This window comes from Mesocricetus auratus, unplaced genomic scaffold (assembly GCF_017639785.1).
Source record: "Mesocricetus auratus isolate SY011 unplaced genomic scaffold, BCM_Maur_2.0 Super-Scaffold_100007, whole genome shotgun sequence".
NCBI lineage: Eukaryota > Metazoa > Chordata > Mammalia > Rodentia > Cricetidae > Mesocricetus > Mesocricetus auratus.
The window spans coordinates 79,266,445-79,294,414 of NW_024429191.1; the positions used below are offsets into that span (position 1 = coordinate 79,266,445).

The window sequence follows — 27,970 nt, forward strand, 5'->3', positions numbered from 1 at the left end:
TGGGGGTAGGGTGGCTTTGTAATAATCACTCCAAAGAACTTTAGGGGACCCTGGTGATGCTATCGCAATGCATTCTTCAGGAGCTACACTCCCGGGCAGGCAGGCAGGCAGTGTAGGGAACCCTATTCAGGTACGCACACCAGGAAGCCTCCTCGGTTGGAAGCTGCCTTGGGGAGCTGGAGTGCAGGGGGCGGTGCTGGCCCCGCTGGGCGGGCCGGACTCCTGGTTCACGTGTGCGGCGACGCCACTGGGAAAGGAAAGAGAAACCCAGAGAACCGGTTCTCCAGCCTTAGCTGTCCAAGCCCCTACGTCAAAGTCCCAGGACTAAGTAAGGCAGGAACACCCCAAAGGAAGACTAACTTGGGGGCTGCCCCAGAGCCTGTACCCCAACGCTAACCCCGCCCGCCCGGAGCGCAGGCTCCTAAAGGGAGGGGGCACGTCAGGGCTTCCCACCGGTTCCCTGCAGCCAGGAGGCGTCAGGGTGGGCGGGATGGGGGCGGGGGGAGCGGCGGGAAAGGGGCCTTAATTCACAATTCGCCGACCCGGAAAGCGAGGCTCAGCCAACCGTCAGGCAAATGTGCTGTCTACCTTGCAGTCCCCGCAGGTCTATGAGCCAAGGTTTCCCGGAGAGTAAAGTTGAGTTCCTACCGCCCTCAATATCCTCACCGTGGGATCGCAGCGAGACACACATCTCACAACCAACGTCACAGAATGGAGCCTTAAGGAATGGGAGCTTTGGAGATGATTTTATCCAAGTCCCCATTTCAGAGATGGAAAAACTGAAGCCCGGATGCACTGGGCAAGGGCAGAAGAGGGACTCGAACCCTTGTCTTTGAGCCCCAGGCGCGGCGCTCTATCCGGCTGCACGGTCCTGACTTCGGCGGCTCCTCTTCTTGTTACCCGCAGGAAAGCGCGGTGGCCGCGATGGCGGCGGACGTCGAAGGGGACGTGTACGTGCTGGTGGAGCACCCCTTCGAGTACACCGGCAAAGACGGGCGCCGCATCGCCATCCAGCCCAACGAGCGTTACCGACTGTTGCGCCGCAGCACAGAGCACTGGTGGCACGTGCGGCGCGAGCCTGGGGGTCGCCCCTTCTACCTCCCCGCGCAGTACGTGCGCGAGCTGCCCGCACTCGGCGACCCTGCCCCGGCCCCGCAGCCTTCCGTGCCGCAGCCGCGCCCGGCAATCCCGGAGCCTCTGGCCTATGACTACCGCTTCGTGAGCTCCCCAGTGGGTGCCGAAGGGTCCTCCACCGAGCCCCGGGGCCGCGCCAGCTCCCTATGTGGCCCTGCGCGACAGCGCGTCGGAGGCCAGCGCAGCAGCCTGGCGCCGGGAGGTCCCGCCTGCCTGTACATGCGACCCGCAGCGCCGGTGCGACCGGCACAGTCCCTGGACGACTTGGCGCGCGGCGGCACCGCGCCCTCTGCCGGCCTCCTGGGCAGCGCGGGCCGCTTCAAGGCCTCCAGCGTAGCGGGCTCCTGGGTTTGCCCGCGGCCCCTGGCGCGCAGCGACTCGGAGAACGTTTATGAGGCCATCCCGGACGTGCGCTGCCCTCCGCGGGAGGAGAGACCCAAGCAGGTAGGTCGGGAGGGAGGTCACGGTTGCGTAGAGTTCAAATGGTTTCTTAGCTGAGGTCGTTGTTTGTCTCTTCATCGTGAATATTCATGTTTTCATACAAAAATGCAAATGGACTTGATTACTGGGTCTGCCCCAAACCCTGCTAGGAGGTTAACTAACAGATCCGTGCACCGGATAACGTTCCTAAAATGCCACCTGCTCTGTAAGGCGCAGTTTGGAGCTGTGAACTCTCACTCTTACCCAGAAATTTAAGGTGGGGGTCGGGTCACATGAGATGGTAGATGTGAAAGTCGAGCATCTGCTTCTCTTTGGGGCAGTTCCCAATATTTCGGTTCCTTTAAAACAAAACAAAAACTCTTTGTGGGCTTTTTTTTCGAGTTCAGTTACAGTGAGATCTCCTCTCTCTCGGTGCTCGATTGTGTTTATCTGAGACATAGGGAACAGCGCGGTCTTTAAACACTTATAGCCTCGGAATCCTCATGCTCGTTCCTGTCATCTTAAACTTTAGAACCTTTTAGGGAGAGATGGCCTGCAGGAGGATGGGTTAACATCTGCCACTCTCTGTGGCATTATACACAACTCACTTCCTCTCTCAGGCACTGAGTCCCGGGTGCCCTCACCCAGAAGGTTCGACCCCATAGGCCAGCCACTTGGCCTTGTGGCTTGTCCTTGCGGCAGAGTTCAGGTTTTGCGGCTACTGAAACCCGAATTTGACTCTGCTGGGTCACCTGCCAGCTGCTGACCAGCTCGGTGTCCTCGTATGTAAACAATACCCAAGGAATGAAGTTGTTGTGAACCTTAAACGCAGTGAGGCGTGGAAAGCGCTTAGCACGAGCGGGTGCAGGGAGATCAGCTGGGGTCCCAATGCCTCCGTGCTGACTGCAGTTTTGAGCCTCTGCGCTCAGGTTTCCACGGATCATCCCTCCCCCTGGTGGCCCCTTTGGAGAACAACACTCAGCCGGCTTAAGTATCTGCACGGTTGATCGTGTTTATCTGTCAGCCCAGGCGCCTGTGGTATAGACGGCTAAACGCCTGTGCTTGGTTCTCCGGCGCCCTTAAGCTGACTCCCTTCCTCCAGAGAACTCTCTGGTCTTCCCACGAGTTCTTTATCTGTGGTAAATGGCCAAGGGATTGCTCACACTGTGTTAAGAATTGAGGAGCTGCAACCCCTTCATCCATGAACCAGGACTATGCAAGTCTGTCCAAGGGCAGTTATCCAAGCTCTGGGACCAAATAGAAAAAAATACCCTAGATGCCAGAATCTCCTGGGAAATCTCCTCAGCTACCAGGAATCCCTGACCTTTCTCCATCCTTCCTCCAGCTCCCAGCAGGTTCCCGGTTGTGAGTAGTTTGGGGACACAGTTGAGGGAGACCTGGAAGCTGGACAGAGAGGCTGCTGCTGTCTCTCATTAACTCTGTGGCTTCAGCCCACTGCTCAACATCCTTGGCCCTGCTTGCTCCCGTGTGCTGAATATAACAATAGCACATTCTCTGCTGTGGCTCTCCCTGACACCCTGTCCCCAGCAGACTGCAGGGATGGTGACTTTGTTCTCCCTTGGGAAGGAAACCCCACCCCACCCTTCCTTGTCCCAAGCAGCAAGGAAAGAATTTCCTGAAAGGTGAACGTGGCAATTTTCCAGAGGGCATAGGTGCACGCGTGCTTGCACACACACACACACACACACACACACACACACACACACATCCCTGTTGCTGGTGGTTTCTTGTCTCACCAGGTCCCAGCCCCAAATAATCACACGGATACTATATTAATTATAAAATTGTTGGCCCATGGCTAGGGCTTCTTATTGGCTAGCTCTGTCTTAATTATTAACCCATAACTACTAATCTATGTATTTCTACATGACCTTATCTTACCAGAGAATGCCTGGTGCATCCTAGTCTCCACATGGCGACTTTCTGAGGTCTCTCTGCCTATCTTTCCCAGAATTCTCCTCGTCTCCTGGTCCTGCCCATCTTACTTCCTCTATTGGCTGAACAGTGTTTTATTCATCAACCAATAAGAGAAGCATAAGTACAGAAGGACATCCCCCATCATATCCCCTACTCATACTCCAAGTTACTCACACTCACTCATACCTCAGCCATGATCCCCCAAGCCTACTCTTGCTTTTCATTAGGTGTGAATCGATCCGATACCTCCCAAGTCCCCCAGTGAGCCTTCAGACCTAGGGATGCTGGTAGCACAAAAACAGCCCCGAGAGGCTCGCTTCCTGGGATAGGACACAGATGGCAGACAAGAGAAGCTCCTGTCCCACATGGGCTGTGTGGAGCTGTGGAGCAAGGGCAGGGGAGAGGTGTGGACAGGCCTTCGTGGAGGTTCCGTAGTTCTGTCTTAACCCACAGCTTGTGCTGGCTGAGGCATCTACCCTCACGCAGGGCTTTGTGGGAATTTGGACTTTATCCTGCACCTCCTGGAAGGCTCTTAGTAGGGAAGGGGGCGGGTAGGGGGTGTCTGAGGAGGTCTCCTGTGCTCAGGGCTATAATACATGGTGTTAATGGGAGGGTCACCGAGTCTGAGGCCAGGGAAGAGCAGCTGGGTGGCTGAGGCCTAGCTTACCCTCACACCGGTGGGCAGACAGTGGCACTGTTTCAGAGTGGAGGAGGCATGGGGTGGAGAAAACGTGGGGTGCACCCGAATATAACTTACAAAAGGAGGAAAAGAGGAACCCAGGGGGAAACAGAGGGACCAAAGAGGATAAACAGAAGCCTAAGCCAAGGCGAATGCGCAGAAGTTCCAGTTAGACAAAGGCCTTGGGACATTATGTGACGTGGCCACCAGAAGGCCAGCTTGTCTAGGGATTGCAGAAGACGTTGTGTCAGGAGCTGAAGGGGATGGGACGCAGAGGGTACGCAGCTGGCAGCGTTAGGTAGAGAGGAGGAAGGTACTGTGGTCAGGGCGAGAGGGTGAAGCGATCGAGGCATCCCCAAGTCTAAGTCACTGGATGAGGCCAGAGCGAGGAAGGCTGGAGCAGGAGGAGTGGGGGGGCGGGGGAGACTGAGGCAAGAGGCCAAAGCAGGGAAGGCTGAGGCAGGACAGCAGCGGGGAGGCTGAGCCCGGAGGAGGGATGGTTAGATTGGATCCCTGGGAGAAGGGAGTGACTGGAAACCAGAGCAAAGGTGTGAGCCATGAGGTGTAAGGTAAAAGGGGATCAGACGGGCGTGTCCATTCAGCAGCTCTGTCCTTAGGGCAGGCCACTCAGCAGGCACACCCAGAGAAGCGGGGAGCCTGTGCCACATTCAGTATTTCACGTTCACAGCTCACGCAAGTACGCTACACCTGGCGAAGGCTGGTCACGGAGCTGGACCCAAGGTGCAGAAAGACACACACCGCCCCCGGGACTAACAGTCCAGTGTCCTCTCACTCAGAGGCCTGCACACACAGCTCAGTGGCTAGCAGCTCAGAAGGAAGCATGGGACACCCTTTTGTCTCCAAAACAAACAGGATCATAGGGGAAGTGTGTTCAGATCAGACCCAGGCCTCCTGACTCCAAATCCCACCCTAGCGGCCAAGTTTAGTCTCGGGGAAGTGGCCCTCGCTGGTGGCTACTGGCTTTGTTCCTCTGGGTCAGAAGGGGGGTGGGCAGAAGACAAGCAAATCCACTTTGTTCCGAGCACAGTGCCCAGCCCTGCAATCCTCCGGCAGTCACCGCTTGCAGGGGTGAAGGCAGTAAGTAGGACATCCAGGTTACAGCAGGGGGATTAGATAGTCAGGAGGCTACAACCAGTGCTCCTGACAGGGTTAGGCCCACACAGGAAGCCAAGAGACAAAGAGGCCTGAAATCCCAGCTGCTCAGGAGGCTGAGAAAGTAGGATTCTGTTTTCAAGGGTCCTTGGGCTACAGAGTGACTACAAAGCCAGCCTGGAGCACTTAGTGAAACTCTGTCAAAATAAAGGGCAAAAAGAGAGCTGGAGTATACAGTTAGTTCACGCCTACAATGTTTCGGTCTCTGTTCAGTCACCAATGCGGCCCTACCTCTGTGGCCTCTGGCCTCCTTAGCTAGTAGACTTAGGGGTGTGGTCAAGATGCCCGCCCTAGCCTTGGAAGTAGGAAGGCCCAGGGCCCGCCCCTGTTGCCTGGGTATTGGCCACTGGCAGGACAGGTTACAGACCTCGCTGAGAACTTATGCAAACAGCCCGGAGGCACTGCTCCTGAGAGCTTGGATCCAGTCGGAACTGGAAGAAGCCCCCTGGGCCCTCCCACCTGAGGCATCAGGAACTGTGAGTGATCCCTCCTGGGTATTGGGAGTCCTGGGGGAGGAAGGGACTGGATAGTTTTTCTCATTTGCCTCCCTCCTGAATTCCCCACTTGATCACTCCCTGTCCTGTACACTTCCTGGGACAAACGTCTTAGGGACAGACCCAGGCAACCATGAAAAGCTGGGGAATCAATAAAAGCAGGGAGTGGAGGCCAAATTAGGGAGATCCAGTGAGACGTCCCCGTCCCTGTCCCGGGTGGTCCACCCCGCACCCCACGCCACCCTACCCCACCTCACCTCCACTCAATCTCCTAACAGTGTTCCTGGGTGGCTCCGCTGGTCCCTTTAAACCCACCCCTGTTGACCCAGGGGTCCCAAGACCTAGCCCCTGGCTTGGGGGAGAGCAGAAAGAACAGGTCCGTCCCCCACCCCCAGCCCCCCAGCCTTACCTTACCTACCTGGTTACTCAGAATGCTCCTACTTACTGCCTTCACCCCTGCAAGCTGGGTGACTATCCTGTGTCCTCTAGATCCTAGAGGCTGAATTCTTGCTCACTGGTTGTCTTCAGCCCCTAAGCCTTCAAGCTGGATCCCAGGACCTGCCCACTCCTGCCCCTCCCATCTGAACCCTGGACTTTCCTTTTCCCCTGTCCTCTGTTCAAGAGTAGGAGGGAGGGGACAGTCCTCATTGCCAAATGTCAGCTGGGTGGGTGATCAGTGCCAGGTCTTGGGGTACAGGAAGGCCTGTAGTTGTTATAGCTGGGAGTCGGGAATGTACTCCAGGCTCCATGGCTGGCGGACAAGGGGACAATGACCCATGGCCCTGTGGCATAAGAATGCTTGGTTAAATTGAGGAAGCTCTGTGTCTAAGTTGAGGAAGGACAGTGGTGTGGAGGGGATTCCCAGATCTGCTGCCCTTCCACTCAGCTCATCTGCGGGCTCCCGGGGTCCCTATTCTGCATGTTTTGTTCCTGGCTGGAGGTCTCCTGTGAGACATGAAGGTCTCTATCTAATCCTGGACCCCAGCCTCCCTCCCCCTCATCCCTAGGCAGGAATATTCCCCAGCCTGTTTGAATATGCGAATTACTATACCCTCCCTGGTAAAATGATTTGACCACCTTTTAAATGGTGGGGTGACGGGAAATTGCCATCTATTTCTGCCAGACTCAGTGTCCTCGTCCTGCATCTGCTTCCCCGGTCTTCCCTGTCTGGAGTTTGCCACAAGGCGGTTCAGTAGGCTGATGGCGGAAGGCATCTCCTGTGGCTGTCACTCCTCCAGTCAGACGTGGTGGGAGCTGCACTGCACCCCGGGAAGGCAAAGAGAGAAGTCCTGGTTGCAGGCAGCTTGTTGAGGCAATACAGGCAGCAAATGTTCCCCATTAGGAGCTGCGTGTCAAACATGACCCCAAGGTGCCATAGAAGGTGCTCTGGAAGCTGCCTCCCTGCCGTGATGGGATTGGCAGGAAACATCTCAGAGTGCTTCCCGAAGGAAGAACGTGATACCACACACAAAGGTTTCTGTAATTTCTTCCTGCGAAACCGCCCGGATCAGGGCACTTTCCCATGACATCTTTCCCAATCACTGTCAGTAACAGTGCGTTCCAGGCTTTTGGGGGTTTTCTTTTCTTTTCTTTTTTTATTTTAGTTCCCTAGTTAATTTTAGCTAGTTGACATTTTATTAGCAAAGTATTCGTTTTTCCATAGATTTGCAAAATTCCCACTTCTGAAATTTAGTATAAGCTGGAAGAGACGGCTCACACTTGTCGTGCCAGCATTTGGGAAGCAGTAGCAGGAGAATCATAAGGTCAGAGCCTGCCAGGACAGTGCACCAAGAACTCATTTCAAAAACAAAGGAAATCCAGGCCAACTGATTATCTTTTAGCAGGAACATTCATTCTGCTCGAATTTCATTCAACAGCTGATTGCTTCTGCTGGATTTTGTTGAGTCTGGATTTTATTGCTGTGTTTTACACTTGTGGCTTAGCCTTGTGTCCTCCCCCTGGGGTGGGGCTGTGATTGGCTTCCCTTTTCTCCTGTCATATTTTCCATTCCATCCGTGGCTTCTGCCCTCCATCCTTGCATCCCTGACTAGAGCTCTGCATCCCGTCTTGACGCTTATTGAACCAGCCAGGCAGCGCACTCTTTATTGTGCGTATTTCTCTTCCCTTATGTTTTTTTTTCACTTAAGAGTTAGTTCTCGACGGGCATTGGTGGCGCATGCCTTTAATCCCAGCACTCGTGAGGCAGAGGCAGGCGGATCTCTGTAAGTTCAAGACCAGCCTGGACTACCAAGCGAGTTCCAGGACAGCCTCCAAAGCCACAGAGAAACCCTGTCTCGAAAACCAAAAAAAAAAAAATTAGTTCTCAGCTGGGCATTGGTGGTACTCACCTTTAATCCCAGGACTTGGGAGGCAGAGGCAGGCGGATCTCTGTGAGTTGGAGACCAGCCTGGTCTACAGTGACTTCCCGGACAACCTCCAAAGCCACAGAGAAACCCTGTCTTGAAAACAAAACAAAACAAAATAAATAAAAGAAAGAAAGAAAAAGAGTTAGTTCTCCTGAGTGGGTCCATGGGTTTATCTTTTTCCCTATCCCTTTGTGCTTGTGCTATGTCATTGGAGAGAATTTCCGCTGCTTGAACTTGAGCCCAAAAGTTTGAATCTGGTGCTGAGTATCTTTTATTCGGTGAGTACAACAATATATTTTCAAGTCCTTTTTAACTCTTCTTACTTGATCTAACTCTCCTTAAGAGTTCTCATTTTTTGTTTAAGTTGTAATTGCATTGACCAGCCCTTCCTTCTGCTAATAGTCTTGGATTTTTTTAAATGGAAATATGTATGCAGGGGTTTTAAAATAATTTCCCCCCAAACACAGCTTCTTTGTGTAGCCCTGACTGTCCTAGAACTTACTATGTAGATCAGACTGGCCTCGAACCTGAGATTACCCTCTGCCTCTGCTTCCCTAGTGCTGGGATTGAAGGTGTGCACCACCAGGAACTTTAAAATAATATATTTTTTATTTTATTTCATTGCATATTTGTCTGTGTAAGTACATCAGATCCCCTGGAACTGGAGTCACAGACAGTTGTGAGCTGCCATGTGGGTGCTGGGAATTGAACCCAGATCCTCTGGAAGAGCAGTCAGTGTTCTTAGCTACTGAGCCATTTCTCTAGCCCTAAAATAATATTTTAATATTTATATATGTAGTAAAATTCTCACATGCACCCCTCCTGCTTTTTTGCCTGGCTTCTGTTGACTAGGAGTCACAACCTCCATTCTCTGTTTTGTTTTCTCCCAGTTTTATTATGCAAAGACAAACTAATATAAATAAATTGGGTAACTTCATTTTTTCCCCCGAGACAGGGTTTCTCTGTAACTTTGGAGCCTGTCCTGTAACTTGCTCTGTAGACTAGGCTGGCCTCGAACTAACAGAGATATGCCTGCTTCAGCCTCCTAAGTGCTGGAATCACCACACCCGGCTGGGTAACTTCATTTTTAAGTGTCTCCTACACAAAGAAAATTATAGGTCTGTGTAAGTGACATATGTCATTTAAAAAATTATTATTTTGTGTGTATTGGTATTTTACCTGAATGTATGTTTGTGCACCATGTGTGTACAGTGGCCAGAAGAGGGCCTTGGATCCCTTGGAACTGGAGTTGCTGATGGTTGAGAGCTGCCATGTGGCTGCTGGGAATTGAATCCAGGTGTTCTAGAAAAGCAGCCAGTTCCCTTAACCTCTGAGCCCTCTCTCCAGCCCCTATAATTTTATTTTTAATTAACATAGCAGTCATACACATTTGTAGCAGATTTCCATACATGTATAAAAAGTATGATTTAGTGTAACCATATTGATCATCACAGACGGTCATTACTTCTTTGTCATGGGCATTCAAAATTATCTCTACTAGCTGTTTTTAAATGTCAAGCATAGGTGCTCTTCGGTGCTTTGGAGTGCAGAAGTTAATTCTTCCATCTAACTGAGTCCCTAGACTCACTAACCATCCTTCTCTGTCGCCCCTCGCACACACGCTTCCCAAGCTCTGTCGACCACTATTTTGTGTTCGGTTTCTTCAAAGCCAACGCTTCAGGTCCCACCTTGAAGTGGGAGCAGAAACTGTTGTCCCGGGCCTGGTTTGCTTCACTTAACTTAGTGTCCTCCAGCTACATTTGTTTCATTTAACACAGTGTCCTCCAGTTACACTTATGCGCTTCTATAGAATTTCACTCTATTGTGGCTTCGTAGTATTCCATTGTGTTTAGTTTTCAGTTGTGTGTCTTCTTTATTCATCCATTGATGGACAAATAGGTTGGCTCTGTATGTTGCCTCTTGTAACAGAGCTACAATGATCGGGGTAGTGCAGATGTCATCTTTTTTTGTTTGTTTGTTTTGTTCTGTTTTTGTTTTTTTGAGACAGGGTTTCTCTGTGTTGTTTTGGAGGCTGTCCTGGAACTAGCTCTGTAGACCAGACTGGCCTTGAACTCACAGAGATCCGCCTGCCTCTGCCTCCCAAGTGCTGGGATTAAAGGCGGCAAATGTCTTCTTAACATACTGACTTCAATTTATTTGAATATATGCCCATGGTGAGGTGGCTGCAGCATATGCAGTTCTATTTCTAGCTTTTGGGGAAACACTCACATTGATTTGCATACTGACTGTACTATTTACATTTCTCTCTCTCTCTCTCACACACACACAGCAGGGGAATTCTGCTTTCCCGATATCTCACTAGCACTTGTTACCTTTTTTATCTAGATTTTAAAATTAGTGTGTATGTGTGTGTGCTTGTGAGTGAATGTGCACCATTTGCATGCAGATGCCAGCAGAGGCCAGAAAAGGGTATCAGAGCCCTGGAACTAGAGTTACAGGCAGTTGTGAGCTGCTCGGTGTATGTGTTGGGAACCAAGCCTGGATACTCAGAAAAGCAACACAGCTCTTCTCTGCTAATCCATCTCTCCAGCCTCCATTTATTGCCTTTAGTTTTATAAATTTTCTTTTCAACTTTAATTTTTTTTTACAGTGCTGGAGATCAAATCCTGTCTAGATGTTTTTTTTTTTTTTTTTTTTTGGTTTTACGAGACAGGGTTTCTCTGTATTGTTTTGGAGGTTGTCGGTCCAGCCTAGCCTCAAACTCACAGAGATCCACCTGCCTCTGCCTCCCGAGTGCTGGGATTAAAGGCGTGTGCCACCACCGCCCGGCTTTGGTTTGTTTTTAACCAGACACAGTATCACTTACTTGTGTCTGCTACACTCTGGAAACTGAGGCACAAGGATCATTTGAACCCAGGAAATTGAGACTAGTCCAAACAACCTAGTGAGACTCGGGCAGGTGTGGCACACACCTTTAATCCTAGCATTCCAGAGGCTGAGGCAGGTGGATCTCTGTGAGTTTAAGGCCAGCCTGGTCTACAGAGCCAAAGCCAAAGTAATACCCTGTTCCAAAACAAAACAAAAGACCCTATCTTGACTTTTCAGTTTAAAAACAAAAAAGATTTCTTTAATCACATTTATGTAAGTCCAGTGGTTGCTATTCAGACGCAGTACTTACTGAGGTGGGAGGATTGAAAATTGGGGGGTAATTTCATCAAGACTGTCTCAAAAAAAGAAAATCTAGAATGTAGCTGATCAGTAGAGCCCTTGCTTAGCCTCCAAGAAGCCTCGGGTTTATTCCCAGGTGCCACAAAAAAATAAAATACAATATCAAAAGTATTTTCATTTATTTTGTGGCTTTTAAATTTTATGCTATATTATAGACTCAGTTAAACTGCTACAAATGGACTAAGATTTTATGTATATACATGCATGTGTCACTTACCATGCGAACACATTCTGTGAAGTGCATTGTAAGGTGATTTCATTGTCTTGTGGGTGTCATAGGGTGTATTTGACCAAACCTAGATGGCAAACAGATTGGTCACTCGGCATGACTTTCTATCGTGATCAAGAGACACAGTAACTAGCTGTGTGAGGCTACCAGCCCCTTCACAGGGAGATTTGTGTCCTGAGCAAAAGGAGAAACTGCAGTTACAATCGAACACCTAGGCTAGTACGTACGTTAGTCTGTCAGATACTGTGCTCTGTACATTCTGTCTAGCTGCTAGTGCCAGAGGGTTATACAGCTGCCAATGTCATAGGTTTGTTTACCCTAGCATCACCGGGAACTGTGACTAATGCATTGTGTTGTCATCTACCAATGGTGCCAGGGAATAAGGTTACTCAGGGAATAAGGATTTTTCAGCTTAAAAAGAAGAGAAAAAAGAAAGATGAAAGAAAAGAAAAAGAAATTGATCTCAGCTCCATAAAAAAATCTCATCTGATTATTTTCATTGGTGGTTATTAATCAAACCGTCCACATGTACAGCTGTGTATATGTGCATTAAAACTTTGTGAATTTTTCTTTTTCTTTATTTTGCATCAAATTCTGCCTCAGCGTCTTTGGTGCCAAGATTACAAGACATAAGGAAGTAAACCACCACGGAGGGGGAGGTGTATGAGACTCTTTCTCTAAGCGCTAAGTTTGTAAAACACCAGCAGGACCAGCGTAATCAAGAAGGAGGGGTGGGTGGAGGTTGGAGGTGAAGCTTCCATGGAGATCCAGTCAGGGAAGCCAACTGGAACAGGAGGCCCCCGGAGCCCTGCACTGAAGCAAGGGAGAAGCCTGCGGAGTGGGTGGGTAAAAGACCACCTCTGGCCACACTTTCCTACCTCCGAAATTTGGCTCAAAGCCACAGCCTTACCGCCAGGGCCGGCCTAGAACTTCCTTGGTGGGCTCTGCAAGCCCTCTGCCAGTATTACTTCTACTGTGTACCAGGAAGAAGCCTCACCAGGTCTTGCCCACCCAGGAGGAACAGGCCGAGCGAGCAGGCAGCTCCATGAGGTCATACAGAGGCTGGGGCAGAGTCCAGTGCTGGGGGTGCCCTGTCCGAAACCCAGAACCAGGAAACCAGAAGCACACCCTGCTTTCTCACCAGGGCCCTGTGGGTGTGGGAACTCAGCAGCAGCTGGGCTTTCACTGAAACCAGCCCTGGGGGCAGGGAGGAGGACAGCCACATGCTATGGCTAAAGAAACTGTGCTCCAGAAATTCCTCGCCCCGTGGTGGTGGTGGTGGTGGCGGCGGCAGCAGCAGCAGCATAGATGCATGCCTTTAATCCCAGTGCTCAGGGGACAGAGGCAGGTGGGTCTCTGTGAGTTCAAGACCAGTCTGGTCCACAGAGTGAGTTCCAGGACAGTCAAGGCTACTGTCTTGAAAAGGCTACAAGAAACCCTGTCTTGAAACACAGAAAAGAAATTCCAGCCCCCACACCTCTGGATGTTCCGTGTTCGTTCTGTGTTTATCAGGATAATTCAGCTCTAAGCCCATTGTGTTTAGGATGCAGATGAGGTAGGGCACCTGGCCTGGGCTGCACAATCACTCCAGGTAGCAGTAAAATGCTGTGCTTGGTCTAGGACTGCAGTGAACCACCCCCATTCTGCTCCCCCATTGCCTCGTGCATCAGTGAGCATGTAGCTCTCAGCCTGGCCCGGGTGGATACAGAGGGAGACTCAAGTCTCTGGCCCAAAGGAGGAAGGGGAGGGGAGGGCCCCACAGTGTGACAACATTCAGGCAAAGAGCAGAGTTCCTCCCTGCCATCCCTCTACCCAATCTGGGAGGCAAAGAGTGGGCGGGCGCGGCGAGTGGATGGAGGCCAGTCCCTAACTGAATCTGATTTGGGTCCTCCCTCTCTTCCTCCCTCCTCCCGTCTCTCTTTCTCTTTTGTTTCTCTTTAGAGACAGATTCTCACTTAATAGCCAAGAGGCTGCAATGGACACATCCCAGACTGTCTTTGAATTTACAGCCTGCCTCAGGCTCCTGAATGCTGGGATTTCAGGCATGCGCCATAGGTGCCGTATGTTCGGGGTTTATTTTACCTCTCAACCCAGGAGATTTTTCTCTAGCTGGGAGAGATGGAGTGATGGACAGCTAGTCTGTGCTGGTGGCTCCGGCCCCTCCTACTGTGTAACTCTCAGCATGGTGTGCTTGTGGGCACTGGTTGTGGTCATCACTTCCGGGGGAAGGGAGCCACTTTAGCCTGAGAGCTAGGCTGTTAGTCCAGAGCAGTGCTGGCTTCCCTGTGCGACTTGGTGGGACATGTGCCCAGGGGCCTTCTGGCGGAGCAATGACACAGGCGCCAAAAGGGCAGAGGACCGCAGAGCCTCGGTCTTCTGTACTCCCACCAAGTGTGTCAATTCTGTGTCGTGTCTTCATGGGATTTCTGAAGTGAGAGATCAGGCAGGGCTCAGAGCCGAAACTGGAAACAAACTGGGGACTCCATGGAAGCAGAGCCCATGAAGGAAGGGCGCCTTGGAGAGGGGCGGCACACAAGATAGTGGAGCAGTCACAGCTGCTCACCTGGGGTATGCTGGGTCCACTGCGTGTGGCTGGATTGGAGCGTCTGCCTGCATGAGGGAGGAGAAATCGGAAGGGGGCTGCTGCTTGGTGCCCCCTTTCTCTTAGTCTTCAGTGGAGGGTGGGCAGATTCACACATGGGGATGGGTGCGTGTGGCCACCCAGGTGGAAGAGGGAGGATGTGGCTTGGTGACCAAGTCTGGAGGAGATGGGGACAGGTGGTCAAGTGGGAAGACAGTGGTGTGGTCACTGTCCCTTCTGTTTTCATGACTGGCAGAGTCTAGACACCAGCTTCCCCATGTATCCAACCTCTTCCTCGTCTGAAACACCCGCAGCCTTCCCCTTTCCCTTCGCATCCTCCTGGGCCTTGGGGGAGTCCACAGCCACTCACTGTCTTGTGTCCTGTCCGCCACAGGAGCTACTCCGTACCCTAGGCTAGCCCAGGCTGAAGCGCTGTCCTCCGTCTTTCCATCACCTGCCCCTGTGTGAGCCTCGTCTTCCATCCCACCTGTGACGTAGGCACATCCCACTTGTGCCCGAGTACAGCTGCCTGCGGACTGTAAACCTCTTCTGTCCCCAGAGCACTGAGTACAGGGAGACAGCCAGCGCAATCCTGGAAACATGAAAACACCCCAACCTGCGCCACCCACCCCCCACGCCCATCAGGCAACCACTTTGTCTCAGGCACTTCCGCAGCCCTGGCAGGAAACCGGTCACAGTCTCTGCCTCCCGCCATCTCGAGGCAACTTCTTGTTTCCCAGTTGCCCTGTGGCAGCCCAGAGCTGTGGTCCCGGGCTCCACCCCCCAAAAACTTCCCAGGCTGCATCCCAGCAGCTCACCACAGAGGGGCCGGGATGGTGGACTTGATTGCAAAACTGGCTAGGAAGCAGAGCCGGGCCCTGCGGGCACAGGTAAGCATAGAAGGACTCCGGGCAGGCCCGGCCTCTGATGGGGAGGCCTAGGGCCTTCTGGGTTCAGAGCTGCAGTGGCCGGCACCCCACTCTGTCAGGAGCTGATTGTAGACGCGCAGAGCAGTGTGTGTCGGTGTTCTCGGCACTTCTCGTCTCCCAGGCCTTTCCCGTCCAAGGGCACACAGAGAGATCTGAGGTTCCCCAGCTTGGCGCAAGGCAGACAGGGCTTCCGCCCTGGTGGATGAGGGGAGCTGGGGGTGGTGGAGGCAAGGGGTGCGTTACCATAAGGAAGTGAAGGAGGATCTCTGTGGTGGGAGTAAAGCTCTCTTGGCTCAGTCCTCTGACCTGAGGCGGGGAGGCCTCTTCCTCTTCCCCACTCAGCCCCTGTGTCTATGCAGTTCAACTTAGGAGCCCTTGATACTATTTATAGGCTGTGGCAGCATGCGGGTCTCCAGAGTGGGGGCCAGCTTGTCAGGCCCCACTATCTCCCCCCCTCAAAGAAGAGCCACAGTGAAGGGTCTACACAGACCCAGGGACAACGAGAACCACCTACCAGCAGAGGAAAGCCCCTTTAGCTCCTCAGGGGGCCGGGGGTAGTGTAGTCCATGGAGAGGTCCAGAGTCTGAGGGACCAGTGAGCACTACAGCTCCACGGCCACAGCTTCCAAGGGGAGTGGGTTTCTGCCTGATTGCCTCTGTGAGGACGCCTCTCTTCCACCCAAGCGCTTGGTGTCTCTGGGGCAGAGCATCCTAATGCTTCCTGCCCCCACCACATGGGTCTGCAGTGTCTCTTGTTGATAGCCCTGTGACTCCAGGGACCTACACCTCTCTCTCCTCAGTATCCCCCAATACCTGCTGGCGTGTCCTCTGTTGAGATCCCGTAGCTCCAGTAGCCTGTCAAGCATAGTCCCTGCTCCAAAGAGTGAACCTAGCAGAATCTCCCCACCACCCATGAACCCTTTCAACCCCCTGACTCCTGGAATAGTCCCGGGGTCTGGCCTCTGTGCTCCCTCCACGGTGTCTGTCCTGTCCCAGTGAGTCTCCTGGGCTATGTGGCTCAAGCCTGCATCCCCAGCGAATCCTTTCTCACATTCTGTTCTGTGTGTATGGGTTCGTTTCCCACATTTGCCACGGAATTGACTTGTCTATTAAAGCAGTGTTTGAATAGATCTGCTGTGCTCCAGGGCATGGTCTCACCTGGTGGGGGCATGTCAACTGGCACATCATTCTGTGTCCTACTCACAAAAGATGCGCGCCTTGGGGAAAGGGGCGTGGCTCAGTGGGTAAAGCGCTTGCTGTGTAAGCATGAGGCCCAGAGTTTGGATCCCTGGCACCCATGTAAATGCCAGGAGGACATGGTAGTCTGCCTGTAATCCCAGCACTGGGGAGGCAGAGACAGGGATCTCTAAAGCAAGCTGGCCAGCTCAAATCAGTGAGCTCTGGCTTCAAGTGAGAGACCCCACCTCAGTATATAAGGTGGAGCAATGAAGGAAGACAATCACTATCAACATCAGACCACACACACGCACACATATGTCCACCTACACACACACACACACACACACATATGTCCACCTACACACACACACACACACACACACCAGGAAAGAGAAAGGAAGGAAGGCAGGCAGTCAGGTAGGTGGGCAGCTACCCAGCTTCCAAGGCAGAACGCCACTGGACCCTAACAAAGCAATGAGCATCTTAAACCTCTCCCCTGAGAGGCTGGGACCTGAGGCTCCCAGAGGAGCAAAGTCAGCATGGGGAGGACAGGAGAGAAGGGCAGTCAGGCCGACGGGACAGCCTGCGGAAGTGGACAGCTAGGGAGTGGACAGGGGCGTCTTCTGGCGAGGAGGGGTAGCCTGGTGTGGCTGAAATGCAGGAATACATGAGGTCTGGGGTCAGGGAGGAAGGAGAAGTGGGCAGAAGGCCCTGTCTCCTCCACAAGAGCCTGAAGGGGAATTGGTGGACTCAGCCAAGCACCTGCACCCTGGGGGCTGGCTGGCTCGTCAGAGACTGCAGCCTCCCATAACCTGCCATGCCTTCACATTTTCTTATCTTCTACTTTTTGCTTGCATGCACACACAATCATGTGTGCCAGGGCGCACGTGTGGAGGTCAGAGGTCAATTTGGCAGAGTCAGTTCTCTTCCCCCACTATCTGGGTCCTGGGGTTCAGACTCGGGTTGTCAGGCCTGGTGGCACACACCTGTAACTGCTGGCCCCCACCCTTGCGGTCTCTCTCAGCAGTGGCATCCTTGGCATACTGCATTTGCCACACCCCACACCTGCCATGTGTGCGTTTGAGGCCAGTTCTGCCAGGCAGGGACTCGTGTCTCTGCTCTCTGCTGCATTCCCAACGCCTGGCTCAGCTCCTGCCACCTGACAGGGCAGAGGTCTACTCTGTGAGATGAGTGACTTGCGGAGGGGGTCACAGTTACTTATTTTTTGTGTGTGTGGACACAAATACTCATGTATGTACATGTATCACATGTGTGCCTGGTGCCCAAAGAGGTCAGAGGGGGGTGTCAGATCTCCTGGAACTGGAGTTAGAGAGCTGTGAGCCGTCGTGTGGGTGCCGGGAACTGAACTCAGGTCCTCTGCAAGAGCAGCAAATGTTCTTAACCCACTGAGCCGTCTCTCCAGCCCCTAGTGGGTTCTTTTTATGTTCCTTCCTAAAACCCAGGGAGAAGCCACGCTGAGTAGGACGCGCTTCTCCTTATACGGGTGTCTCAGTCAACGGAGGAATGTTAGTGGTGATTTTATTCTATGACATCGTGTGAGTGTGTACGTGTGAGTGTGTCACAGCACACATGTGGGGGACAGAAGGCAACCTGTGCTAGTCAGTCCTCTCCCTTCACCATGTGGTTTGAACCCAGGGGTCAGATGCAGGTCATCGGGCGCCTGTGCCCACTGAGCCATCTTGTCAGGCCACTTTGTGTTTGAGACAGCCGGATCTCTGTGAGTTTGAGGCCAGCCTGGTCTACAGAGGGAATTCCAGGATAGGTTTCAATGCATCAGAGGAAACTCTCTCTCAAAAAAAAAAAAAAAAAAAACCTAAAAAACAAAAAAAAATCCAAAACTACTGTTACAAAAATTGGAATCTCCAAAAATTTTTAAAGGAAAAAGAAGCTGGAGCTCAATGGAGCAGAACCTATTTGCCTTCTGTACTTGAAGCTTAGGGTTCAATTACCACCACCACCCCAAAAAACATAACTCCATACCCACACTGCCCATATAGACCATTTGTCAGCATTTTGTTTGATTGTGGTCTTTTTGAGACAGGCTCTTGTGTACACCAACCTGACTTCAGACTCACATGTAGACAAGGATAACCTTGAACTTGTGAAGTTCTGCCTCTGTCCTCTGAGTGCTAGAATTACAGGCACGTACTACCGTGCCCGGTTGTATGCAGTGCTGGGAATGCATCCAGGGTTCCCCACATGCTATGTGAGCACTCTCCCCGGCCCACCCTTAGCTTATTGAGGCTTCCTGGGAGCATTGTGCATTCCTAGAAAACTGTTAACCCCTGCGGCCTTGGGTTTGACAGTGAGGCTGTCTGTCTGTCTAGAGGGCTGGCATTGCTGGGCTGCGTGTTGTTGGGAACACTGGAGGGATGTGGGGAGAGATCTGAAACCTGATCCTCTCTGGACCTGAGTTCTGGAGAACAAACTGGGTGAGCGGGGTGAGCAGGGTGGAGTTGGACACTGACAGGCTGCAGAGGAGCTGAGGGGTGAGCAGGGTGGAGTTGGACACTGACAGGCTGCAGAGGAGCTGAGGGGTGAGCAGGGTGGAATTGGACACTGACAGGCTGCAGAGGAGCTGAAGGCACCGGGCCCCACAAGTTCCAGCAGAGAGGGTTGTGGACCTGTGACTGCTGTGCAATAAGAGCTTAAAGTTCAAGGCCAGGGGTAAGCAAGGAGTGGCAGGAAACAGAGCCCAAGCCCAGACAGGTGATGGGTGGCCTCTGCAGGCCTCAGACTTTGCCCCTCTGCCCACGGGGAGGCAGAAAGTGTGAATCATACCAGCTTCTCTGTGACTAGCCAGATGAACCCTCCCCTCCCCTCCCTTCCCTCTTAAGCCTGCAAAGCTGCACCCAGCAATACGGATGCCATCCTTGGGCCTCCGTAGGTGGTGAGAACCTTCAATGGGACCTTGCACTGCAAAGCGGCCCCAAATGAGGCCCACGAATGAACAACGGGTCGCAGGCCGTTGGTCTGTTGCTGCCAGTGCCTCCCCTTCCTCTGAGAGCTGAGTTATTGTTAGACAATTAGCAAACTGACCTTCCCATCTGTGGCACACGCTGCTTCAGGCAGCACCATCGAACACATTGACCGCAGTGTCTGGGATGGGCAAAGCACACATTTTCCACCCAGGGTAACTGAGTCAGAGAAGTAACCGGGCTTGCTGAAGACTGCCCAGTTTGCAAATGCCCAAGGTCACGCTGTGCGACTCAGGAGTTGCCCCAAAAGTTGTCTTCTTCGGCCCCTGCAGGTGGATGATCCCCCGGAGCCAGTGTATGCCAACGTAGAGAGGCAGCCTCGGGCCACTTCGCCGCGCTCTGCTGCAGCTCCGCGGCTCAGCCCAGTGTGGGAGACTCACACAGACACGGGCACTGGGCGCCCCTACTACTACAACCCCGGCACGGGCGTCACCACCTGGGAGTCACCCTTTGAGGCCTCTGAAGGCGCCACCAGCCCGGCCACCTCCCGGGCCTCTGTGGGCAGTGGGGAGAGCCTGGAGACAGAGTGGGGCCAGTACTGGGATGAGGAGAGTCGCAGGGTGTTCTTCTACAATTCCTTGACGGGTGAGACGGCCTGGGAGGACGAGACTGAAGACCTGGAGGAGGAGCCCCGGGAGCAGCTGGAGATGCAACCCAGCCTGAGCCCTCGAAGCCCTGGACCTCAGAGGGTGAGGGGCGGGGCCGCCCCCGGTGCCTCTGATCCTGCCTCCGGATTCTCAGGAATCAGATGATAGGGGTGGGGCAGTGGGAGGGGGCTAGAAAGGGGGCGGGGCCGTCTCTGACCCCTCACCCCTTGCTTCTCAGGTACCAGAGAGTAGCGACAGAGCCAGCCGTCTCTGAGGACGTCTGATTTCTTTTCTTGCTTCTTGGCCCCAAAGACTAGAGAGTAATAGATGGGCCTGGAACAGTGGGGAGACAGGAGACAGAGAACTCTGACTGCATCTTCTGGTCCCCGCAGCCCCCGACTCCTGAGACAGACTACCCCGAACTGCCGACCAGTTACCCAGAAGAGGACTATTCTCCTGTGGGCTCCTTCAGCGACCCTGACCCCGCTTCTCCCTTGGCTGCACCCCCTGGCTGGTCCTGTCACATTGCCGCGGACAAGCAGACGCTCTACACCAACCAATTCACTCAAGAGCAGGTAGGACGTCACTAGCAGACGACCTCGACAGCCTTGCTGTCTCCCCCTTCCCACACTTCCCTGCCTAGGACCTCCCCTCAAGACTAAAGTGCAGACCCCACGACATTCAGTACTAAGTCGGGTGCCCCAGCCCGTAGCATCACCCTGGATTCTGGGCCGAGGGCCCTGACCATCCCTGTGTCCACAGTGGGTGAGGTTGGAGGACCAGCATGGGAAGCCATATTTCTACAACCCAGAGGACTCCTCTGTTCGGTGGGAGCTGCCCCAGGTAACTAACTGGGGGAGGGAGAGAGCTAGGGAGGGTAGAGGGGATGGTAGGTGACAGTGTCTCTCTCCCCAGGTCCCGATCCCTGCCCCTCGAAGCGTTCGCAAATCCAGCCAGGATAGTGACACTCCAGCCCAGGCTAGCCCTGCAGAGGAGAAGGTGAGAAAAGGCCTTGGAGTCTGGGGTCAGGGATTGGTGGAGTATATTCCTCCCTTCCCCATAAGCCCGGAGCTGAGGAAGCATGGAAGCCCAGGAGGAATCTCCCTGTGCCTACTTCTGGAGACATCGCCCTCCCTCCCAGTAGATGGGAGGGTGACAGGGTTCAGTGAGCCTCACGCCTAGCCTGTGGGGGACTTCCAGCTGAGGAGATGCTGGCTTTGTCCCTTATTGCTTGTCCCTCTTATAACCATTCCCGCTTCCCCCCCTTCTCTTAGATCAAGACCCTGGACAAGGCCGGAGTGCTCCATCGTACCAAGACAGTGGACAAGGGGAGGAGACTTCGGTGAGGGCCTGTCAGGTCCCTAACCATGGCAGAGTGGGCCACTTACTAATCCTTGTAGCGACTTCATACAAAGTCCTGTGAGGAAACTGAGCCGTCTAAGGTTCCTTGGCTACCAGCTGTTAGGGGTGGGAATCCAGCTCTTTTGGGCCAATGCCCCCAAGCTATATTCTTGAAACTCTAAGTCCTGGGGGGGTAGGGAGTCCTCCAGAATAGGAACAAATCTAAGCCCCGCCCACCCCCACTTCCCTCTGTACTCAGGAAGAAACATTGGAACGCCTCCTGGACCGTGCTGGAGGGAGGGGTCCTCACCTTCTTCAAGGACTCAAAGACCTCAGCTGCAGGCGGCCTGGTGAGACCTGTCCCTGAGCAAGGGACACCTTCTGCTCTTTTTTCCTAGACTGGCTTGGGAAAGACTGGTCTGAAAAAATGCGTACCTAAGTACCAAGGAGCTATATATTGGCAAAGAGGGGCAATGGTAGCAGATTCGCTACAGTACAAACGGTCCAGATACCCAGGGCCTGAAGAACAGTCCTTGGGGATGGACAGCTCCAGTCAGGACAGTACCTGCTCACGAAATGGGGTTGGGCCCCTTCCTTTATTCCTTCCAGCTGGCCAGCAGGCTCTAAGACCAAGATGCACCCGGAGCCTGGTGTGTCAGAGCCGGGTGTTTCAGCAAGCCCATGGAGGTGGATGCCCCTTGTGATTTTGAGTCCTCTACTCCTTCCTTCCCCACAGAGGCAGCCTTCCAAGCTCTCTACACCTGAGTACACAGTCGAACTGAAGGGGGCCTCTCTCTCTTGGGCCCCCAAAGACAAATCCAGCAAGAAGAATGTGTTAGAGGTGAGTTGTGGGATGAGGGAAGGGTCCTTGAATCCCACTGCAGACAGGGCCCAGGGAGGGGGACCTGCAGAACGTAGGGCCAACCCAGTTTTCAAGACTCAGAGTCAAGGCTGCCCCATCTTGGGTCCCCTGTTTCTGTCATCATGCTGTCCGAAGTCCCCACTCTGGGTACCGAGTTAATAGCCCTTACCACTGATGGTAAGAAGCAGGTCTCTGGGAGATGACACTGTCATCCCTGAGTGACCTTCTTCTCTCCGCCACCAGCCTGAGACCAGCGACTCGGACTCGAGCCACTCACTGTGATGGGGAGAGCCAGAGACCTGCTTATTTTCTGGCCAGAGCCCAGATTCCAGTTTTTATTGGGTCCCCAGTGAATAGACCAGTGACAAGCTGGTCTGGTTCTGCCAGCAGGAAGAACAAGAAGATTCTGGCAATCATCATAGTACCACACCCTTCACTGTTTGGGGTTTTCCCGGTCCCTAAGAGCTGTAAGGCAGAGCACTAGAGGAACACAGGCAGTGGGGGCCGGGAAGATGGCTTAGTCAGTAAAGTGCTTGTCACACGGAGAGCCTGACTTAATCCCAGAACCCATTTAGAAGCCCAGTGTGGTGGCCCAAGCTTGTAATCCCAGGGCAGGGAAGACAGACATGGATTCCCTGGGACTTGCTGGCCAGCCAGTCTAACCTAAATGTTGGATTCTGAGTCAGCTAGATACCCTGTCAAAAACAAAACCGAAGTAGACAGTGCCTGAGGAATAACATCTGAGGTTGAACCCTAGCTTTCACCTGCACACACACGCATGCTCTCTCACACACACACATGCATGCACACACGCATGCTCTCTCACACACACATGCATGCACACACATGCATGCATGCACATACACATGCATGCATGCACACACATAAACACACACATGCACATACACACATGCATGCATGAACACACCCCACAGGCAGTGAACTGGTAAAAACCACACACAGAGAGAAAAGTAGCCATTAGCTGGCAAAACAAGTTAGGGATGGTCCGGGATGGGGAGGAACTAGGGGCAGGCAGTGAATAGGGGGTGCTCTGGTTGTCACCCAGAGAAACTTAGCTCTATTTCTCCAGGCAGCAAAAGAGGAAAGGGACAGCGATGGGTTACATAGGTCCTTACTCTTAAGGAGGGGATCCTCTCTGGGTTCCAGGGAATCTAAGCTGTTTCCTTACCCTTGGTTCTTAGGGAACTTTCTGATGTGTAGCTCTATGACCTATGGGGTTTGCTTCAGATAGCTATTATGAAGAACGTTAAAACGTTAAAAGCACAGTCCAGACATTCTTCGGGGGCCTTGGATGTTTCACTTCGGATGGTTCTCCACGCTATATTCAGTTCTAGATTTATTGATGTGTGCGTGTGCGTGTGTCTGGCACACCACAGCAGTCGGAAAAGGGCATTAGATTCCCCTGAAACTGGAGTTGGAACTGGGTGGTCGTGAGCCACCTTGAGGGTGCCGGGAACTGAACCCAGGTCCTCTGCAAGAGCAACAAGTGCTCTTAACAGCTGACTGAGCCATCTCTTAGTTAGAGTTGGAATAGGAGGACAACCAAAAGACAGTTTTCTCTGACTCTACAAGTTGTTCCCACTGTCTGAGCTGTCTGCCTCTCTCTGGCCCGAAGGCCTAGATTGATTAGATTGATATGTACTTCTAAAGCTAGGCACTGCAGCCGGGATAGCTCTGCCTTTGGAGTCAGCCATGATCTACTTCTACTCCTCTCTGTATTTTTTTTTCATTGTTGTTCCAGCAGCCAGACTCCCACAGGAATTTTCTATCACTTTGCCAAGCCCTGGGGGAGGCCTGCTGTATTCTCTGCTGGGCAGCAATGAGCCCGGCAGAGCTCTGATCTGTCACTACTGGCTGCGGGCACATGAAGAAAGTGACTCGAATGTACTGGACCTCAGTCCACCTATCACAAACACTGTCCCCCACAGCATTAGACAAAGAGCAAGACTTGGGCCTGACTTGAGGCCTTTGCTTTATTAGGCTCTGAGTCTCTTAGGGAGAGACAGGTCACCTCCCTCTCAACACACACACACACACACACTCCAAGCCCACTCCCAAGAGAGGCCCAGGGAACAGGGGTAACTGACTGACTTGTGTCCCTCCAGCTGCGAAGCCGGGACGGCTCAGAGTATCTGATCCAGCATGACTCAGAAGCCATTGTCAGCACCTGGTACAAGGCCATTGCCGAAGGCATCGAGGAGCTGGTAGGCGGGGAGCCTGGGACCTCCAGGGCTGCCAGATAGGGGGGATGCGGGCCTTTTATGCAGGTCCCTCAGCTATGCACAGAGAACCCAGGAACAGTGCGGTCCCCTGCAAGAGCAGCCCATCTGCTGAGGAGAGGGGCTTTCTGGAAGCTCTTGACTCCAGCTCTGGGGCTGATCTTGCGGGACTCTGTAGGAGGGCCCAGGCACAACCTGATGAAGCGTCTCATTGCAGGGGTGGCAGGTGGGAAAGTGCGTCAATACCCGGAGAACAGCTAAAACTAGAAGATAAAGCATCAACAGACTGAACTCAAGGGCCTTGTGTCCGATAGCCAGGTGCTTTGCCTTCGAGCCACAGCCCCGGTAGTGTCAATCATGTGCTGTGGATACTTAGTGACGGAGGACTTGCCTACAGTGCAAATGGTCCTGAGTCTGATCCCCAGCCGTGACAAACAAAGTCAACAGCTATTTATGTGGCAATGGCCTGATAGTGTTAATTTCCACATAGTTAGCCCTGGGTACGGATTTTGCTTGTATTGATGGAAATGGGAATCCAGACACAGGAGGTAGTGTTGGTGTGAGCAGCAGTGGTCTCCAGGCTCATGAGTGGGAGCCAGCCTAGTGGGATGGGGAGAGATGAGTGGAAAGTAAGGATGCTGCTGAAGACGGCCTGGATAAGAAAGAAAGGGCGAGGGTGTAATGACCTCGCGGCCCCAGGAGGACTCTGCGGCCAGGGAAGGTGAAAGTTGATTCCTGGACTTTAACCAGCTAAGAGAAAGCAGACTCTTCCGGGGATGGCTCCGGGCCAGAGCAAGCGGCTCGGCTCCGGACTGGCCCCAGCTGGCCCCAGGCCTTGCTCCTCTGAGACTGTGCGATTCCAGTCCGCAGACCTGCTCCAGAGGGAGGAAGGTGAGCCCAGCAGTGTTGACTTCGGGTCCAGTGAGCGCCTCGGAAGCTGGAGGGAGGAGGATGTGCGGCAGAATGCAGGTGTGCAAGGGGCCAGGTGGGGAACCCACCCAAGAGTCCCTTCTGGGGGCTGGGGTATAGGGCCAATGATACCCACCACTACCACCTACTGACTGGCTCGTTCTGTGGCAGCCTCACCCTCGCTGAATCCCGGAGGCCTGGAAAGTGACTTGAGCAGGGTCCGGCACAAGCTCCGCAAATTCCTACAGAGACGACCCACCCTGCAGTCACTGCGGGAAAAGGGCTACATCAAAGGTACCTGCAACTCGCTGGGATCCGGGGATCCGGGCTAAGGTGGCACGGGGCTGGGCGGCGCTAACCAATCTCAACCCCAGACCAGGTGTTTGGATGTGCACTGGCTGAACTGTGTGAGCGCGAGAGGAGCCCCGTGCCACGCTTCGTGCAGCAATGCATCCGCACCGTCGAGGCCCGGGGTATGTACGCATGCGCAGACAGGGCCGCGTTCCATGGTCGGCTACTAGGAGCGAAGAGTGGGGATCCCTGAGGAAGCATGGGGTCAAGGAGATGGAGATGAGGAGATCCTGAGTGGAAATTGCTAGGGTCCCTAGCCCTTCCAGGGTCAGCCATTCCCTTTTCCGCAGGGCTGGACATGGACGGGCTGTACCGCATCAGTGGGAACCTGGCCACCATCCAGAAGCTGCGCTATAAGGTGGATCACGGTGAGGTTCTTCCCCAGCCCCTACCCTGGAAGCTGAAAGCACAGTGGATGCTGACTGCCTCTCACTCCCCCGGCCCTCTCCCCACCGCAGATGAGCGCCTGGACCTGGACGATGGGCGCTGGGAGGACGTCCACGTGATCACTGGCGCCCTGAAACTCTTCTTCCGAGAGCTGCCGGAACCTCTCTTCCCCTTCTCGCACTTTCACCAGTTCATAGCAGCCATCAGTGAGCGGCGTAGGGAGAGGAGGGGTGGGGAGGTTGGCCCGCTTTTGTCACAGCCAGCAGACCATCTCTGGTCCCTTCCCTCACCCAGAGCTGCATGACCCTGCCCAGCGCAGCCGCTGTGTGCGTGACCTGGTGCGCACACTGCCCGCCCCCAACCACGACACACTCCGACAGCTCATTCAGCACCTGTGCCGGTGAGCAAGCTGGACTCGCCAGGGCAGACAGGGAGGGCGGGTCGTGGCTGGAGCCCCTGTTGAGAGGCTCCCCAACCTCTGAACTGTCGATCCCGCCATTCCCGCCGCAGGGTGATCGAGCACGGAGAGCAGAACCGTATGACGGTGCAGAATGTGGCCATAGTGTTCGGGCCCACGCTGCTGCGGCCTGAGATGGAGGAAGCCAGCATGCCCATGACCATGGTGTTCCAGAACCAGGTGGTGGAGCTCATCCTACAGCAGTGTGCGGACATCTTCCCACCTCACTGACTGCCGACCCTGGGTGGCTGAGGCCGTGAGGCTGGACCTCCTCTGAGGCTCTCCACCTCCCACCCCGCTGCACTGTGACTTCTACACCCCTCGATTCGGAGGGTACGAAGACCCCCCCTCCTTCATGACCCCAGTTCATGAAATGTGATTTCACCCCGTGGTCGCCCCATTAGGGGTTTATTAGGGCCTTTTCTTGACGACAGCGCCCCCTACTGTGTGAATGCGCGAATGTGCCTGGAGGGCCTCAGCTTGGAGGAGGGGTCGGATGAAGGCATTCTGGCTTCCTCAGGCCTCCACCTGGCCAGGCCTTGGCGGAGACCCTGTAGGCCCCGTGCTATGCAGGAGGTCCTGCCCTGGTCAGGAAGCAGCTACTGTCCCTGCTTCCAGGGGAGGACTTACCATGGCTGGCAGCCCAGGCCCCTGACTGCTTCCTTCAGTCTCATGGTCCTGTGCCATCCTGTTGCAGGCCACGCAAGGGCTTTTCCTGTGCTTTCCTCTCTCCCTGGGCCACACCTGTTCTCTACAAGGGTTCTTCGTGTCCACCACATGCTTACCCTGCACCCGCTGGACATGATTCCAGGGAGCTGGGGCTTGCAGAAGTCACGTGACTTCAAGCTCCAAAGGTGATCTGAACCCCTGCAAAGGCTCTCCCCACCGCGAACCCAGCTTCTAGAGGAGGAAGTGATTCCCAACCCCCACAGGAGCACAGCCTGTGGGCAGAGCAGAGTAAATATGCTGGAGTACCCTGCACGGGCTAGAGTCCCTTAAGGCAGCGGGGAAGCTTCCACAGCTGTTCTAGGAAGAACAGCATTAACCGAAGCCCCCAGTCCCCGCCTGAACCCTGGCTGGGCGTCTGCTTGCCATGCAGAGCTGGGAGAGGCCCGTTGGCGAGGTCACAGCCTCAGGCAGAGAGCTGAGCATCTGTCAGCTGCCCTTCCTTGCACACCACCACCTCAGCTTGCCGTCAGAGCCCCTAGCTCCACCCACCCTTGCTGACTCAACAAACAACAATAGCTAATATTTATTGAGCATTCCCACTGCTCCGGCCTTCCCTGGTCTCTTGCAGTCAATATTTATTGTGGACCCTCTGTGCCAGGCACTGTGCTGCTGGGACAGGGGTTCTACACATGCTGCCTGGAGCTTCGGGCCCAGTGAGTAAGGCTGATGCAAGCCCAGCCCCGAAGGTAGCAGGGCCAAGAAGAGAACAAACGGAGGCCTCTTGCCGTGCACCTACATATTAAAAGTCTTAAGGCAACCTAACAGCTGTTAAATAAAATACGTTTATTCTCCTACTTT

At 53.7% G+C, this 27,970-nt stretch overlaps 1 protein-coding gene and 1 long non-coding RNA gene across 6 annotated transcripts; one reads left to right on the forward strand and one right to left on the reverse strand.

Moving 5' to 3' along the window:
• On the reverse strand, window positions 1-6,396 carry LOC121141517. Of its 2 annotated transcripts, XR_005878448.1 has the most exons (4): window positions 6,257-6,396; window positions 1,819-1,913; window positions 589-1,647; window positions 1-247 (listed from the first exon to the last, which is right to left on the reverse strand). It is a non-coding gene; the product is annotated as an uncharacterized LOC121141517 (long non-coding RNA). The 2 variants fall into 2 exon arrangements; XR_005878447.1 differs by having other exon boundaries at window positions 589-1,913.
• Window positions 925-27,966, forward strand: Arhgap27 (Rho GTPase activating protein 27). 4 transcript variants are annotated; one of them, XM_040749776.1, is made up of 16 exons: window positions 925-1,578; window positions 19,582-19,998; window positions 20,289-20,471; window positions 20,659-20,739; window positions 20,812-20,895; window positions 21,171-21,238; window positions 21,497-21,587; window positions 21,974-22,078; window positions 24,226-24,324; window positions 25,203-25,308; window positions 25,420-25,542; window positions 25,623-25,721; window positions 25,890-25,967; window positions 26,058-26,192; window positions 26,281-26,386; window positions 26,497-27,966. In XM_040749776.1, exons 1-16 carry the CDS (start codon window positions 925-927, stop codon window positions 26,672-26,674), a joined length of 2,607 nt encoding a protein of 868 aa, XP_040605710.1. In that variant the 3' UTR covers window positions 26,675-27,966. The 4 variants fall into 4 exon arrangements, with proteins under 4 accessions (XP_040605710.1, XP_040605711.1, XP_040605712.1 ...); XM_040749778.1 differs by lacking the exon at window positions 925-1,578 and adding an exon at window positions 5,684-5,820; XM_040749779.1 differs by lacking the exon at window positions 925-1,578 and adding an exon at window positions 14,910-15,093.
• The last annotated feature ends 4 nt before the right edge of the window (window positions 27,967-27,970 follow it).

Excerpts from the sequence above, each read along its gene's own strand:
- Arhgap27 (XM_040749776.1), top strand. The coding sequence starts at position 925 with ATGGCGGCGGACGTCGAAGGGGACGTGTACGTGCTGGTGGAGCACCCC. Across the intron at positions 22,079-24,225 it reads GCAAGAAGAATGTGTTAGAG|CTGCGAAGCCGGGACGGCTC; the intron begins GTGAGTTGTGGG and ends GTGTCCCTCCAG. Across the intron at positions 26,387-26,496 it reads CTCATTCAGCACCTGTGCCG|GGTGATCGAGCACGGAGAGC; the intron begins GTGAGCAAGCTG and ends TTCCCGCCGCAG.